This window comes from Lynx canadensis, chromosome B2, assembly GCF_007474595.2.
Source record: "Lynx canadensis isolate LIC74 chromosome B2, mLynCan4.pri.v2, whole genome shotgun sequence".
NCBI lineage: Eukaryota > Metazoa > Chordata > Mammalia > Carnivora > Felidae > Lynx > Lynx canadensis.
In genome coordinates this window covers 448023-466227 of record NC_044307.1, presented here as the reverse complement: position 1 = coordinate 466227, position 18205 = coordinate 448023, and the positions used below count along the sequence as shown (strand labels likewise).

Below are 18205 nucleotides of genomic sequence, written 5' to 3'. Positions count from 1 at the left end.
AAAAAATTAATAACAAGCACCAGGAGTTCTAACATATACAATAGCAAGACCATGGCATATAGCTCGGCAAGGACTATTCAGTATTACCAGAACAAAGTAGGATTACACAGGGCTGCTCCTTGGGCCAGGTGCCTTGTTTAACATCCAGTGTTTACTGGCTAATTATAAAAAGAACGCCTAATCACTGAATAAAATTTGGAAATGCAGAACACAATTATATAATGAAAACTATTAATAATCCCAAAGTCACAGATAATCTAAATTATCATTCTTGTAGTGTGTTTTCCAATGCTTTTGTATGCTTACATTTTCATATATTTCAGCAATATTTGGAAAATATTTCATATTTTATATTAGGCCTGCCCATATACTAAGACATTGTAAGCATCATGAATAGGTATTACATATTTAAAATTAATTTTATTGACTATGTAATAATCTAATCAATGGATACATGATCTTTGACATCTCTCTGTTCTGAAACATCAAGCTTATTTTTTCTAATTTTCCCATAATGCACATATAGCAATGATGTTTATCCTAGCATGTAAACATTTTTGTGCATTTAATCATACATCTAGAATGTTTTCTTAAGGAGGGGCTCCTGGGTGGCTCATTTGGTTAAGCGTCCGATTTTGGCACAGGTCACGATCTCATGGTTTGTGGGTTCGAGCCCTGTTGTCAGGCTCTGTGCTGACAGCTCAGAGCCTGGAGCCTGCTTCAGATTCTGTGTCTCCCTCTCTCTCCCCCTCCCCCGTTTGCACTCTCTTTCTCTCAAGAATAAATAAATATTAAAAAATTAAAAAAAAAAGTTACCTTCTCTAAAAATTAAAGTGTTTATAAAAGCCCTTCACTCATGGAATCACTTCTTGACTGACAATTATTATCTTAATAGTAATACTTATATTTATGTGATGCATTGTACGTTGCTCAAAGTTTGAGTATAACATTCCCGAATTATATATTTGCTTGACACATAAGGAAAATGAAGCACATGCCCAGTATGTGTGTGTGTATGTGCAAGGTCATATATTTGGTAATTATCACATCCAGGACTCACACTGGAGAATCTATATAATGTTCTTCACAGCTCTGTCCATTGTGTAATCACAGTTTCCAGAAAACGGAAGATTATATTATACTGAAGCTTTCTTACAGGACAGCCTGTTTTGAAAATCTTTGTACTTGGAGGTGTGGCTTAATGGAAGGAACAGTGAGGCCATCAATGAATACCACACTTTTTTTTAGTTCATGATATTTGATACAAATACAAAAGTGTTTTTGACATAAGTAAACTAAGTGAAAATGTTTGTGCTATTAGTCCTAGCTGTGTTAACTCCTACTAATTACCCTTTGGCTAAATATCATGATAAATTAATTCCATGAGTGCATTACCTTGGGTCCTTGGGGTTTTAGCCATATTGACTTAATTACCAGAAGAAAGGAGAATTTACCTTCACTGATAGTGACTTTCAAGGGTGGTAATTTTACATGCTATAATAGAAATCCATTAAAAATCAGCAAGAAAAATGAATTGAAATGAATTAAGTTAGAAAAAATTGAGTAAATTAGAGATTTATTGAAGCTCCAATGTCTCGGTTTCTCCCAATCCTAACAGATATGATACCTTCTTTCTGTAACAAATAATTAGTAATGCCTCTTTACTATCTTGATCTTTGCAATACTCCCACTTAGCAAACTAAATGAAGATCAAGGATTAAAACATGGTTGTTAAAAAAAAACAAAAACTGGGGCGCCTGGGTGGCGCAGTCGGTTAAGCGTCCGACTTCGGCCAGGTCACGATCTCGCGGTCCGTGAGTTCGAGCCCCGCGTCGGGCTCTGGGCTGATGGCTCAGAGCCTGGAGCCTGTTTCCGATTCTGTGTCTCCCTCTCTCTCTGCCCCTCCCCCGTTCATGCTCTGTCTCTCTCTGTCCCAAAAATAAATAAACGTTGAAAAAAAAAATTAAAAAAAAAAAAAAACAAAAACAAAACAAAACAAAACATGGTTGTTAAGATACAGATATGTAATTGTTAATTCTCATTATTCTTGCTGAAGTTATAAAACGCAGTATGTTAATTATTTTCTCTGTTTCACATCCCCTGCCCAGCTTCTGTGTTGCTTGCAAGTCCACAAGCCAGCATCAGGTTCTAACCACAGGATAACAAAGCTCCCAGGATTCTGACTGTGTTGTTTCTGGCAAGTAGTGTTCCAGAAATGGGAAGATTCAACAACACCTTTTCTCACCCCGATGGCTTTGTTCTGGTGGGCTTCTCTGAATGGCCCAGACTAGAAATGGTTCTTTTTGTGGCTGTCTCCACCTTCTACATAATGACCCTCCTCGGAAATTCAGCCATCATTTTCTTGTCACACCTTGATCCCAGACTCCACACACCCATGTATTTCTTTCTGGCTAATCTCTCTTTCTTGGACCTCTGCTACACTACCTCCACTGTCCCGCAGATGCTGGTCAACATACAGAGTCACCGGAGAAACATCAGCTACACGGGATGCATAGCTCAGCTTTTCGTCTTCCTTGGCTTAGGATCCACTGAATGCATACTTCTCTCAATAATGGCCTTTGATCGTTATGTCGCTATCTGCCGGCCTCTCCATTACATAGTTATCATGAACTCTCGGCTTTGCCAACAAATGGCAGCGGTGGCTTGGGGAACAGGTTTCAGTAACTCCTTGGTGCAAACAGTGTTAACTTTCTTGTTACCTCGCTGTGGTCAATATCGGGTAGAGAATTTCTTCTGTGAGGTACCTGCCATGCTTCAATTATCATGTGTTGATACACGGACCAATGAAGTCGAGATGTATGCAGCTGTGGTCATCATAAAAGTTATCCCCGTTGGATTAATCCTGTTCTCTTACATCAACATTGTCAGAGCAGTGGTTGGGATCCAATCTACTGAGGGTCGCAAGAAGGCCTTCAACACATGTGGGTCTCATCTGCTGGTGGTCATTATGTTCTATGGCTCAGCTATCAGTGGTTATGCATATATGGCGCCCAAGAGCAATTCAGCCAAACTGAAGGGCAAGCTTCTTGCTCTCTTTTATGGACTTGTAACTCCAATGCTTAACCCTCTTATCTACACCTTGAGAAACAGGGATGTGAAGGGAGCAGTAAAGAAGCTACTGGGGAGAGAAGAGCAGGGGTGGAGCACGGCTTAGGAGAAGGTGGTTCCTTGCAATTCGTGTTCCTCACTCCCAGAATGCCTGCCATGGACGCCATCACCACAGTCCCAATAGCAGTGGCTGCCTGTTATTCCTGTTACCTTTGTATTTCAGAGGAAATAAAATGCTGACTATTCTCCCCCTAAAATAATGAAAGAGCTCTAAAAATACATAATGAGTATTCATAGATTTTAGTAAAGTATTGCATTTGTTGCCATGCTGTCTTTTCCAATGAAGTCTTAAAATTAATAACCAAGTAAGTTTTCTTATCACACGGCACATTAAAACTGATGATTAAGGGGCTAATCTTGAGACTTGTTTAAAAAACAGGAAGAGGACTGTCTGAAATAACTACATTATGCCACAAAATTAGAAGAATGCCCTTATACTCAAGAGGGAACTTCATTTCCTCCACCCATATTTTCTTGTGTTGTCAGTATAGCTGTTGTACCTCTGACCTCATTTTAGTCAATATTAGAATGAAGCATCCTCAGAGAGCCACGTCCATGCTATGAGCATTGACACAGTTCTGGGAAAAAAGGTGTGGATGTATAGAGAGCTCTCTGCAAGACCTCTGCGTGTTTGTTCATTTATCCGACCCTTCTAGCAGCCTCTTTTAGCATATTTTAAAAATTCAACATGTTCTCATATGGAAGTTTTTCCTCATGGCCAATATACAGACAACATGTATATCTCTCAGCAATGGCTTTTGATCTGAAAACACTTGTTACCCAGTCAGTATAAATTTTATTTTTGGTGCTCAATCATCTTTATCAGCATTCTCAGCAGGCAAAATAGAAAAATAGACATTTTTCTCCAAAATGAAAAGCAAGAAAGCATATAAGTTCTGCACACAGAATAGATATCCCCAACGCCATGTGTTTAAGGATTTTTTTTTTTTAATTCTGGTTAGCTAACGTACAGTGTAATAATAGTTCCAGGTGTAGAATCTAGTGATAGAACACTTCCATACATCACCCAGTGCCCATCACGACACATGCCCTCCTTAATCCCCATCACCTGTTTCCCCCATCCCCCACCCAAAGTTCCCTCTGGTCACCAGAAGTTTGTTCTCTATAGTTGAGAGTCTGTTTCTTGGTTTGCCTCTCTCTCCCCAGTTCCGGTTTCATAGATTCTACATTTTATGTAACCATTGCTGAATGAAAGGCCTACCTCGAGGCAAGGATGTGTAGGCTTGACACAACCAAATATCTTGCATGTACTATGAAAACAGCCCAAACATCGAAAGAACATTCCTACTATCAATACGTCTTATTAAATTTTAATTACTTCCCTTCCTATCTTCTTGTGCAAGTTATGGTTTCACATTTGGAACAGAGGGAAAAAAATGACCACATCTTCATCTGGGTAAATTTACAGCAGAAGAATATGAAAAAGCATCTACTCTCAAAGACTGTAATGTACAAGTTATTTTATTAGTGGCAACACACAGTGGTCCTTTCTACCTATGTCTGAGCAGTGGGTATACAGTTCAATTCTCCTGAAGAGTAGTGAAAATGAGCTGTTTGAAGATGTGACAAAATTTCTGACATCTTTTTCTATCAAAGACTTCATTTTTGGAGGAGTAGATTTAGATCTACAGCAAAACTGAGAGATTCAGAGAGACCCCCCCCCCATGCCCCTGCCCCTCTGCACACAGCCTTCCCCACTATCTACACCAGAGGGGACATTTGTTATAATTGATGGACCCACATTGACACATCGTTATCACCCAAAGTCCATTATTTACATGAGGGTTCACTCTCAGTGTCCATTCTGTGGGTTTAAGATAAATACACAATGACATGTACCCACCATTATAGTATCATACAGAGTGTTCACTGCCTGAAACGTCCTCCGTGCTCCACCTGTTCATCCCTCCCTCTCCCAACGCCAGGCAAACACTGAACTCTTTACTGTCTCCATAGTTTTGCCTTTTCCAGAATGTCATACAGTTGGAATCATTATGGTATATAGCCTTTTCAGGCCAGCTTTTTTCACTGAATATGCATTTAAGTTCCTCAATGTCTTTTTACGGCTGGATAGCTCATTTCTTTTTAAAAAGTGATGAATCATATTCCACTGCGTGGATGGACCACAGTTTATTTATTGATTCACCTACTGAAGCACATCTTGGTCCTTGCTTCCATGATTTTTCAATTACGAATCCAGCTATGATAAACATCCATGAGCAGGTTTCTGTGAGAACATACGTTTTCAACCACTTTGGGTAAATACTAAGGAGTGTGACTGCTGGACCACACGGTAAGAGTATGTTTAGTTTTGTGAGAAACCACCAAACTGTCTCCCAAAGTGGCTGCGCCATTTTGCATACCCACCAGGAATGAATGAGCGTTCCTATTGTTCCACATCGTCACACACACTTGGTGTTGTTTGTGTTCTGGATTGGGGTCATGCTAATTGGTATATAGTAGTATCTCACTGCTGCCTTAATTTGCATTTACATAATGACGTATGATGTGGAGCATCTGTTCATACGCTGATCTACCATCTGTTCCTTGCTGAGGTTAAGGTTGTCGGTGCACTTGTTAATGACGTTGTTTGTTTTCTTAATGTTGAGTTTTAATAGCTTTTTGTATATGTTGGATACCAGTCCTTTATCAGCTATGTCTTTTGCAAACATTTTCTCCCAGTCTGTGGCTTGCCTTCTCATTCTCTTGGTCTGTCATTCCTCTTCTATCCCAATATAAATTTCCTCATTTTTTCTAATATGTATATGCTTGTGTGTGTGCCCTATGTACAGGTGTTGTATTTCAGAAGTGTATACAGGATGAGAAATCACGTTTCAGACATTACAGACATTGTATTCCCAATCCTCTCTAAGGGATCATTACTATCCACCCTCCCTAAGCATTTACGTATCTTATGTTGTTTGTGACTTGATAGAGGGGGTAGGGAGTAGGTTTTGTGATTGAGTCTTGGTTTTTCAAATACACTGATCTTTTCTGGATTCTATCTTTATGTAAATAAAGTTGGTATTCAAGTTGTTTGGCAGAATTAAAAAGAAAAGTTAGTGGGTTTTACCCCCATTTACAGGCCTGATATGTATCACATGCAGAAAGGTAAGGGCTACCGAGCAGTGTCTATTCTGATAGTCTGTTGTGACCTCAGGGTGTAAGAGGTGCAGGGTGGAGTATTTCAAAGGATCTTGTGTGTGCATGGTCCCGAACTTTTAGGCTTCATTTCTTGGTCACATATGGTAACTATAACCCTGGGAAATTTCCATTAAAATGGTTGGTTCTTCAATTTTTTGAATTTTTTTAAGCATAAAGGACCTTCCCTTCTTCTGAGACTTTTACAGCTACCCTTTATCAGATTAAGAAAGTTCTCTTCTATAGTTGGTAATGCTAGGTGTGTCTTTATGTTAACGTAAATGGATGCTGTATTTTATACAGCTTTTACTGTCTAAAGAGAAAAAAAAGACTTCTACATCTATTGAAATGATTATATAATTTTCCCTTGTTATTTTTTCTAATATAATGTATTCTGTTAACTGACTTTTTAACATTAAAAAGAACTCTGAATTCCTACAATAAAATCAACTTTGTTATAGTCTGTTTTCCTTTTTTATAAATTGCTACATTAAAAATGCTAATTATTAGCTGGAATTTTAGATTATGCTCATGAGGGAGACAGGCTTGCAACTTTACCTTCTAATCGAAGTCAGAGGATTTGGAATACTTGATATCAAGATTTATTATAAAGAGACAGCAATTATGGTCTCTTATGGGTGTAGGAATACACACAGAAAACAGTGAAGTACAATAGAGGATCTAGAAACAGACCCACATGAACCTGGACGTTAGGTTTATAAAGAACTTGGCAGTGGAGAGGGGGCATGGCCATATTTAATAAGATAAATAGTACTTTGTCTATCCACATAAAATATTGACACTTTGCCTCAGAAACTACTTCCCCATAGAGTTTAGATATTATAAATTTGAATGGCAAAATATTAAACCATCTGGGAAAATAACCCTGAAGAATATGATCATGATCTTGGGGTCGGCAAAAGTTTAAAAAAACCTAATGCATAAGTAGCACTAACTATAAAGGCAGTGACTGATAAATTAGACCACATTAACTCTAGAAACTTCTGCTAATCACAAGATACCGTTAAGAAAGTGAAAAGGCAAACCACAGAGTGAGAGAAGATGTTTATAATACAACTTCAAAAGCTAGACCAGAATATATAAATAGTTATAAATCAAGAAGAAAAAGACAAATGACCTAATGAAAAATGTCCTGAAGTGCTTCACAAAAAATGAAATGACCGATCAATATACAAAAAGATATTCACCTACATTAGTCACCAAGGAAATGCAAATTAAACTCACAGTTCAATACCACCGCATGCTTACAGGGTTACCTAAACTAAAACAGACTGATAGTTCCAAGTGTTGGCAAAACGTGAATAGATGGAAATCTCATCCATGGCTGGTGGGAGTCTAAGTGGCTCGTCCATCTTGGAAACCAGTAGGCAGTGCACCTACTAAAGCCTAGCGTATGCATATCTTAGTACCCAGGAATTCTGCTGCTACAGATACTCAGAAAGTAGCTCAACTAAAATGCTTATGCAAACAGTATTAATAATAAAACCAAATAGAAATTGCCAACTATTCATCAGTAGTAAAGTAGATCGATAAAATTGTAATACATCCATATATATAATACCATACAGCAACGAAACAAAGCCTCGCTACCTGCAACATCCCAGGTGAATCTCAGAAACAAGTCCGATGGAAAGATTAGTACTACATGTTTGGACGCACGAAAATTTCAAAAACAGGTAAAACAAACTTTGTAGACATCTGGATGATGACTACCTTTGGGGAGGAATGTGGAAACAGCAAATGGGATGGATATGAGGGGGTCTGGAGGTGGGGTAACATTCTAGATTTCCATTTGGAAGTGATTGAATGTGTTTTGTTCTCACTTTGTGGTAATTCAGTTAGGTTTAGTGTTTTCTTCATTATGTATGTTATACTTTATAAAACAATTAAGAATCCATGTCAAATGGGATAAGCTGATAGTATACTGTTACTTGTAAAACAAACAGGACTCCTTTGCATTTCAAGAGGAATATTTTCATATCTCTCTCTTTATGAAGACAAGGAATACTGATCTGTTTGCTAAAAAAAAACTCTTATTTATAAAAATTGAAAATTTTATCAACTCTTGTGCACATTAGATCCATAAAAGTAATAGAACATGATTTAAAATAGAAACCAAAGCGTTCATGTACAACAAAGGAAATAAAGACGTGCCACTAAATATCATTAGATCACTCCAGAATCCTCACTGATGAGAAATCCTAGTAGTGACCTGATTCCCTTTGAACTTGGTGAGATATCCTTCTGTGCTCATGTCCCTTAACATAGTGACATTGGTTTCCATCAGTTTTTTATTAAAAGATGAGCTGGCTTAAGGTTTGGGAAATACTAAATCTTGATTTACACAGCTATACAAAACCCTCATTTTCCTGAATCAATTTGTCCAATTTGCAATGACTTGACTTATCTTACCTAAGGAGGAGTGAAGGAGCACGGATTCCAATTCTTTCATCATTTAAAGACTTTAGCAAACCAAAGAAGGCTGAATGTGAGAGACCGGGGATTCAGTCTCTTTTCATTTTTGTTAACACCAATACAATTTTGTTACAATACAATACAATTTTGTTAACACCAAAAATATCTGTTGGAGAACCTGGGATGCTATGATACACTTTGGCACACAAACTCCATTTTGCACACCGACAATTATTGGGCCTGCCCTGAATCTACATTTAAAAAGTCAGAGTGTTGGGGGGAGGAACAGAGTCCTGAGCTTCAGGCTGGGAACACTCACAGTCGTACAGACACAACGCACAGAGAAGATTCAGCAAAAGTCAGAGAGACAGAAGACTAAACCTCTCACCCTGGGACTCCCGGGCCAGAAAACAGCCCTGCTAGACAGACAAGAGTCCTCACACAAGTAAGCACACGCACTTACACACCGAACGAATCAGATTCACCCTTCGCCTGGCTGCGGCCGGATTCCCAAGATCCGTCACTGGACAGAAATCACTTAACACTCGAAATGTAAAGGTCACGACTGAAAATCCGGTCTGCTGGCACCACTGCGGACACGACTGGCTGTGCACCATCAAAACATCAACGGAACGCTAACTTGGCAAAGACTCAGGTGTACATGCAAGACCTAAAACAGCTCAACCGGGAAACTCACCAGAACAGACTCGGGAGGGTGGCTGCAGCCGAGGAGGTCCCCTGCAGACCACCTGTTTCCGTTGGTCCAGCGTGGGGTCCAGGGGCGCGGCATCGCAGGGACCTCCAGGGATGCACTGCTAATTAGCTCAAAGACGTCCAGCTAATCAACGGCACACTATTTATACCGGAGATCAATCAGGGGACTGATTTAACTCGGCAAGGCCAACACTTACAGAAGAGAAAGGGCTGAGACCCGAGCAGGTTGACTGGGGACATTCTGGACTGGTCACATCTGCACTGCAGGTCAACAACTGGCTGGCAGGCGACACAGGTGTGTGTCAGGAGACGCAGCAGAGAGACGGCAGGAAGCAGTGTCGGCTGCCTGTGGGTCTGGTCCTGCAGCCGGCAGCCAAGGTCCTCTGATTCGGGCTCCCTGTGCCCAGTCTTCAGCGCGAACCTGGCCAGGTCGGTGCCCTGCGACAAGCCAGCGTCAGGACGCGGTCGACCCGCATTGAGACGGGACGTAGGGTGTGCGCGCATGCGTGTACGTGCGCGTGCGTCCTGTGTGTCCTTGTGCGTGCGCGCGAGTCCTGTGAGTGCGTGAGCACGTGTGCGCGCGTCCTGTGAGTGTGCGTGCGTCGTGTGCATGCGTGTGCGCGTGTCTGTGTGCGTGGGCGAGAGTGTCACGTGTGTGTTGTGTGTCGTACGTGGGGGAGCCGTGCACATTCAGGAGGAGGGTAAGGATACAAAACTCACAGAGAGCATATGGTGACATAAATGGACATATACAAGTGGGGATTAATTATTGCCCAGTTCTTCCAGCTTGTGTCGTCTTTTTCCTGGAGATCCACCCTGTTTCGTCAATGGCATCTTGTAAGATTATGAGTAAAATAAAGAGATTTTGCCTAAACAAACATCTTCGCCCCCCTTCTAGCAGTCGTCCACAGAAACTAGCAAATCAGGGTCAGGCAGTTTTTGAAAAAGATCCACATAATTATTCAGTACCCTACCCTGACACGTGCATTTGTCAACATCGTGCTAACGCAGGCTTCGCGGAAACAGCGTAATACTGGTTTCAGGTGTACTATGTAGTGACCCATCACCTACAACCCCTGATGCTCCGCCTGGTGTCCTCCTCCATCCCCATCAGCCATTTCCCCATCCACCCCTCCCCTCTGGTGGCCGCCAGGGTGCTCTCTAGAGTTCAGAGTCTGTTTTATGGTTTGCCCTCTCTCTTTTTTCCCTCTATGTTTATCTGCTTGCTTCTTAAATTCCACACATGACTGAAATCATTTTGCTTAGGCTAACACCCTCTGGCTCCATCCAAATGGATATGTTTTGAATAAACTGATAACCTTCACTCATTCTACTAAACTGCTTTCCTCTCCATTTCTCCTTCCCTCATAAAATTGCTTATTTGAAACATATATTTAAGCATAAAGCTATATAATTAAATTTATATATATATTTATATATAATTTATATAAATAAATAAACAATGCTAATTAAAAAGCCAAATATGAACAAATACAAACTAAGTAACTAGTAGTGTGTATTACTATTCCTGGAATAAGTATCTTTTTTCTTTGGAGAGCATATTACTTGGGACACTTTAAGGATTTGAATGCGTTATGTTAGAGGCCCTGCTGCTACGTACAACTCCTCCTTAGCAGTGCACACACCCGCGTATTTTAGGGGAAAGACCATGCTAGCACTTCTCCCAGACAGGCTGTGCACCTGTGCCAAAACATTCTGTAGCTCTGAACACCTGCCTTTATTTTCTTCTCTCGTCCCTTCACTTCCAGCCAGGTCTCCTTCCACAAAACTCTCCCTTTTAGCTCAACCTGCTACTAACTTCCTTAGCATTCTTCCAGTGCTAAGGCCATTTAATGATACTTAAAGTAATGTCCTTCGATTAGAAAGCTCTAACAAGCACATTTGCTCCTTCGTGCTGACAGATGGAGAGGGGCAAAGTCCTGTGTCCAGGATAGAAAGTCCACAGAATCCCAGCAGCTTTCCTCACCTTACCCGAACCACCTGCTTGAGAGGTTACCACTGAATCTGGGGCGCATAGTGAAAGATTCCCAAACACCTGTGCCTTCTTAACAAATACAAGTTTATACATCTGACACAATGAAGTCCACTTTGTCCAGAATTCACATCTCTCTGGCCTTCTATTCCAACGTCCCCCAGCTTTGGAGTTGTCCTTTGTGTGCAAGGTGTAAGCCTGGCTGAAGCGGACGTCACACTGGGCTCCCGGGCTGCAGGATGGACAGAGAGGGGCAAAGCAGGGCAGTCTCCCTCCCTTTCAGGAAACCTCTTGGTCATACCAACCTGCCTCTGTTCGCATCTTCTCGGCCAGAGTTAGGTGTGGGTGCACCTCGCTGCAAGAGAAGCTGAGAAAAGTTCCTGAACTAGAGCATTTGCCACAAATAAAGTCTGTATTCTGTTACTAAGGGGGAGAATGTTGGAGAGGACAGCTGTCTCGTCCTGTATGGATAAACCTAATAAAAACCCCTTGGCTCTGTGTTCGAATTAGGGAGTGATAACTGTAGGAGAACTACATTTTAATCACATTCAAGCTGTCAGGTTCTAATTCAGGAGGACTTAAAGCAAAAAGTACATACCAGAATGTATACTTGGGACGTAAGCTCTTGTGTGGGGTTCCCATGAACACGTTCTCACTTCACCTGAGAGGGCTCCAACCAGGAGAATTTTCTACCGAAATGACACTTTCTCCTTTCCTATGTCTCCTTGCCTTTGTATCATGACAATAAGAGGGACGTAGTACCTTACCCACTTTTCTGTAGCATTTAAATAAGAAGCATTCAGTACCTTACAGTTTTTTCCTGTAAAACTGTATTTACAGTTTTATTTATCTATCCTAATATATATCCTTTGACTTTTGATGATTTTATTATTTCCTTTGATAGAAAAAAGTAGACACTTTGTCAAACTCATGTGTAACAAGATTACTATGATTCATTAATTTGAGTTTTTTATAATAGTTGGAATAAATATTATCTGCATCGATGTAATATGACATGAATGTTACTTATGTAGTTTTCGTAATTGTTTTTCATGAGTTTTGTTCAATCAGACAAAAAATTGAAATCTTAATCTTTTATACTAATGGAGTTGTCAAAGATTTGGTTGCAACAGTGCATTTCATGGAATTCATATCACGCTTTGTACACAGACTGGGGTAGCAGTTACCCATAATATAGCTTTCATTATAACTATTGATTTTTTTTTTTGTCTTTTACTTTTACTTCTTTAGCATTTACCTGTTAGCATTTACCTGTTAGCTTTTACCAACAGTTGGAGGAATTGCCCGTGACAATTCCTGAGAGGCAGAATCACACTGCTCCCTGAGAGTCTCCAGCGAAAAGAAATCTGCCTCCTTGGGGAGGAAGAAGGCTAAGGATCCAGAGCCAGAAGAATCCAAATATAACTGTTCAAGCTCTGTTGTTTTCCAGGAAGGAGGAAGGCTCAACTATATCATCATGTAATTGGCACAGCCTTGTGCGCATTCGTAGGGGGCAGCGGCAGCGTGGAGGGCATTGCTGGAGGGACATGATCCCATGAGACACAGAGGTGTCCTGAGAGCCGGGAGGTGCTGAGCACAACCCAAGCCTCTGGATGAACAGTCTTAGAGGATCCACAGACTTACAGCCTCTGGATTTTGAGAGGTTGTAAGGGGAGGGTGCAGAGGAAACCAGGCAGTGGCCATAACCACCTAGTCTTTCCCCCAAATGTTATGATTAAAGGAATGTGGCATAAGTGGATGTTTCCAGAAGAGAGGCTGGAGACAGTGGGTTAAAGTGTGGAAACGGACAGCCAGCACCTGCAGCATTTTCCTTCTGAGCACTATTTAATCAGCTATTTCCTCCATCTCCAGAGAGTGGAACAGTCTAACCAATTTGCCAGTATTCCTGTCATAAAATTGCTGTGAGTTGTTCTAAATTAATTACTTCATAGGAAATGGAAATACCTTATTGTTGGAGAATGAACTACCTAGATTGTCCTGTACACGTTAACCCAATCAAATGACAACATAGTTTCTGCTGCGTTATGGTAAGGCATCACCTCGGGTCCTCGAAGAAGCGACTACGGGTAAATTGTGGAAAGCAGTGGGTAACCACCTCCGTAATCCATAACGAGCCATTTACATAGGATGTATCTACTATGCAGACATTTTAGAAATGGAAACTTCATTATAATGAACATTAATACTTCTGAGTGTTTCTTGTATGCCAGGCACTGTGCTGTTTCAGATACAGTGTCTAATAATGTATAACAAGTTTTCCTTTGGTTGATTGGAAAAAAGAAATATTTTGTTATGAAAATGGAGATTAATAAGAGAATGAGTCAGTCAAGGAACATTTCTCATTATGTGGAGATGAGCCAATAATCTTGTGCTGGGTTATTTCCAAAGCAGAAGTCTATAGAGAGTGTTTGTCTTGGCTTTTAGGACTGGGCATGAAAATCACCTTATTTCCCTCCTACTTCTCATACATCCACCTATCACTGAAAGTCCATGTCGAAGTGTAAACCTTCAGAATCTTGCCAGTGTCCAAGGGCCACTTAATCTGATCACATGGAATAGGAATCTATAAGTAGAATTTATCACGGGGCATGAAACTTGGATATCTTTAGGTTATATGACGTTACTATCTGCTTGATCACACCCTTCATAAGTTACTCTTATAGACTGATAATAATATAGTTATATATTATATGGCATATATTTATTTTGTATATGTTACAATTTAACAATAGAGAATGATAACAACAGAAAATACTCCATGCAGTGTCCTAGGAGTTCATTCATTGTTTTAGAAGACAAGAGATTTTAATGCTGATTAATTGCATTTTCATGGCCATTTCTTACTTTTTATTCATGGTCTGCCTCCACAGTGTTTGCATTTTTAACTCAAAACAACTTAGCAAGAAAGCTAGGAAGGCTTCATCATCCTTCCTTTACGTGAAAATGATGAGTCAGAAACTTTAAGTCAAGAAAAGGTGTCAGGTGAGAGCAGAAGCGACGTGCAAACTCGGCTGCTGTACTAGCTGGAGGCCCTTTCTGCTTCCATTTCTTCACCGTCTGCACAGCAGTGATCAGTGTACGTAAGGCTGGTCTCCACCACATGGGCCTCAGGTCCCCAGAATAAGGCCAACACAGTAAATCCTGAAAACAGCAGGATTTGTGATTTAAAAAATCGGATTTTACCTGCTTCAGTATCAGGCCAAGTGACAGAGAGGGAGGGAAAAGAGACTGACTGCATTTGGTTGTACCCTCACCTCCAGAGAGTCCTGTACATTCATTGTTATATGATTTAGTATTTATTTCTAGGCAGAGTGCCATTCTTTGTTCGACAGTTAGAAACGCTCACAGACCTTTGCTGCCTCTGTTATTCTGTTTCTCCAACTGTCCCTGAACTTGTGAGGTTTTAAAATGTCCTTATCATAGGATGACTTTTTTGTTCATACTGGGAGTCCAAAGCACCACAGCTGCCATAGCACACATTAGGCCATGTGAGCGGCCCCACTGCGTGCCGTCCACTCCCAGCATTGCCCGACTCCTAGCCCCAAAACAGGCCCAGCATTTCCTGTCCGCTGTCCAAACGGGGTGGGACATTTAGGAAAGGAGACCATCAGGATGTCACTGCTTGAGAAGGAGTCAGACGTTGTCCTTCTCTGCTGGGGACTTTCCGCCTGGTCCCTCCATCGGCACCACTCAGGAAACTGTTGTCTTCCCAATATGAGGGAAGATGTGCAGGGTAAGAGGCCTGTGCACGTGTCTAACTGACAAATGGACTGACACCTTCCCACAGGCAGAGTTTTCTGTCTATAGACCCTGACTGAAGAGTCAGGGAATTCAAGAAAATGTTTTGGGTAAAAACAAACAAAGATAAGTACGTCATTGTCTGTTTTTGTTGCCTCAGGCTTCACTGAATTGTGTGCTTTCATGGGAAACATAGAGGTTAAAAACAATTTCAATGCAGGAAAAAGGTTTATAAATGCTTTAATATCTGTATAAGTACATTATAATAGACTACTTGATGTGGGAGCCCCTGTCATTAGACAGAGTTGTTATTTCTTATTTCCCAGTTTTAGATCAGATCACTTGTTCCCATCCTTAGCTTTGGGCCTTTTGCATAGCTCCGTGGACACCCAAATTAGTAGATTGAAACGATCCACAACATAACTATTTTTTCTCAGGACATAACACTCAGGAGGCATCTTTATGTGTGTGTGGATGTGTGTGTGTTTTCTGTTCCTCTTTCCATCACGGCAGGTGCACAGCAAAACATGACATGGGGATGAAGGAGAGGCAGGAGAAATGACCAGGGATGGATGAAAATCCCACAAGAGGGAGTGTGTGTGAAGGTAAATCTATGGTGACGAACACCACAGTGTACCTGGACTCAGCCGCTGCCATGGCCGATGCTCACTGCTCATTGAACCACTTTCTAGGTGCTTTCATGGGAATTAACTCAATCTCATAGCAACCCCGTTAGGGACATACCACTGTCACCTCCTTTTACAAATGGGAAAATTGAGGAACAGATAGTTCCAGGAAATGTTGACTTTGACCCAGCCCTAGATGGTTGCATTAGGATTTGAACCCAGATAGAATAGCTCCAAAACACTCGTGATTACTATGCTACTCGGTGTGGATTGGAATGTTTCTGTGTGTGGGTGTATGTGTGTATGCAAGAATGCACATTTTTGTGCTAGGTTTTCGTGAGTGCACCTCATGTACTTGTCTATCCACAATAACGTGCAACCTCAGGAAGCGCTTTTGTGTTACATGTGCCGGCATCACACGTTACTGTGAGATAAACAGTGATGTGTTATGAACAAATGTACAAACAGGATCTCAGGTGACGCTAGAGCAGATAGAGTCCAGGCCGACAGGCATGCGACCTCCCTGCTCTCCCGCCCCTGGGACGGCAGACCTGGCTAGGAGCTTTGACTCATGACGTTTCCAAAGAACAACCCAGAGTGCAGGACGTCCACAAACGGAACGAGGGCTATTTTGCCGGGAGTTGATGTTCCTAGATTGAGAGAAAGGTGACGGTCACATTTGGGACATTTGAAGGAGATGACATTTATCATAGCTAGCCTCAGAAAACAGACTCAGCACCCGTGGGCAGAAAAGTAAAGCTGAGCGTTCAAGCTTTTCCTCGTTACACGAGAACTTATTCGTTAGTAAGTGTGGTGCGTGTAAGAGGTAAGTAAATACAATTAGTTTCTTTTAAATGTTTATTTATTTATTTGAGACAGAGAGAGAGGAGAGGAGGGGCAGAGAAAGACAGAATCCTAAGCAGGATCTGCACTGTCAGTGCAGAGCCCAATGCAGAGCTTGAACTCACGAACTGTGAGATCATGACCTGAGCCTAAATCAAGGGTCAGACACTTAACCGACTGAGCCACCCAGGCGCCCTGATAAATACAATTCTGCACTCCGTGTCTGTGTCCAAGGCTCCGCTCAGGAAGAAATGAGCAGTTGCCTTGGAGGAGTGTGAGTTACCAGGTGGTGGGAACACACTCAGGGACATGTCCACACCCGGTGTGGGGACAAGGCAGAGCAGGAGTGAGGAAGAAGTTTCCAGAGAGGAGAAGATGCATCCTGCAGCCTGAACGCAGTGGGTGCTTCACTGGGTGGACAGTCAGGGCGGCAGAGGTCAAGTCCTGCGAGAAAATCAGCACAAAGGAAACACGTGCAAGAAAGGCACACTCTAAAAGGTGCAAGTGCGTGTGGTTCGATAGGACAGTCACAGGAGGCCTCTGGTTAAGGGGCAAACGTCTCTGTCATAGTCACTGAGCCAATCCATGGGTTTGCATGAATGACGTTAATAAGACATCTGAACTGTAACTTGAAGGCAGAGGTCATTTAGCAAAGAATCCTGTGACAGGGAAAGCCTGGCAGATGAGAAGAATCACCAGGAGAGTAGTCTGTTGCTTCAATGCAGTGAACACAGCATGCAGTGTAGACGTGGTGTGAGAGTGGGTACGGGCTCCTGCTGTTCCCACAGAGCCCCCAGGACACACTGGCTTTAATTCTCTGCAGTACAGCAGTTATTTATTTACTGGATAGCTATTTAATCTCTACTTTCTTTCACTGAATAAGTCCCATTTGGGAAGAAATGGGTTGTTGTTTTTCATTGTTGAATCTCAGGACTTGCAGCAGGAAAAGCAGAATCTCTGTGCTCAGTAAACACGTGCTGAGTAAGTGTGTGAAGGACTCAGTGACAACAGAAATGGGGAAAAGGAAGGATCGGTACAGAGGACCTTTGGTGGTATCTGAAGACTGATTAACAGACTGGATGAAGACAGAAATGAGCTGGAGTTAATTTTTTTCCAACGTCATGCTTGGTGACCAGGTGTATTTTTTTTTTTTTACCAGAAATAACCTTTTATTCAATAGGATACAATAAAATGTATAAGAACATTGGAAACCAGTCACCTGCCTCTGGCCCCATAAAATACTTATGATAAAGCTCAGTGATTAAATGTATGGGAACTCCATGAATAAAACAGAAGGAAATTTGTGCTGTGCTCTTGGACGGCCAGAGAAGATTCTGCTAAGAGCAAATCTTCACTAATTAGTTTATGAGTTAGACTTTTTTTAAAAATAGTTTCTCTATTTTTAAATTTACATCCAAGTTAGTTAGCATAATAGTGCAACATTGATTTCAGGAGTAGATTCCTTAGTGCCCCTTACCCATTTAGCCCATCCTCCCTTCCACACCCTCTCCCGTAACCGTTTGTTCTCCATATTTAAGAGTCT

At 41.4% G+C, this 18205-nt stretch overlaps 1 protein-coding gene across 1 annotated transcript; it reads left to right on the top strand.

The window, feature by feature from the left end:
- The first annotated feature begins 2215 nt into the window (after positions 1–2215).
- Positions 2216–3175, top strand: LOC115513486 (putative olfactory receptor 2B8). Its single transcript, XM_030314664.1, has one exon. It carries the CDS (start codon positions 2216–2218, stop codon positions 3173–3175), a length of 960 nt encoding a protein of 319 aa, XP_030170524.1.
- Positions 3176–18205: the final 15030 nt, after the last annotated feature.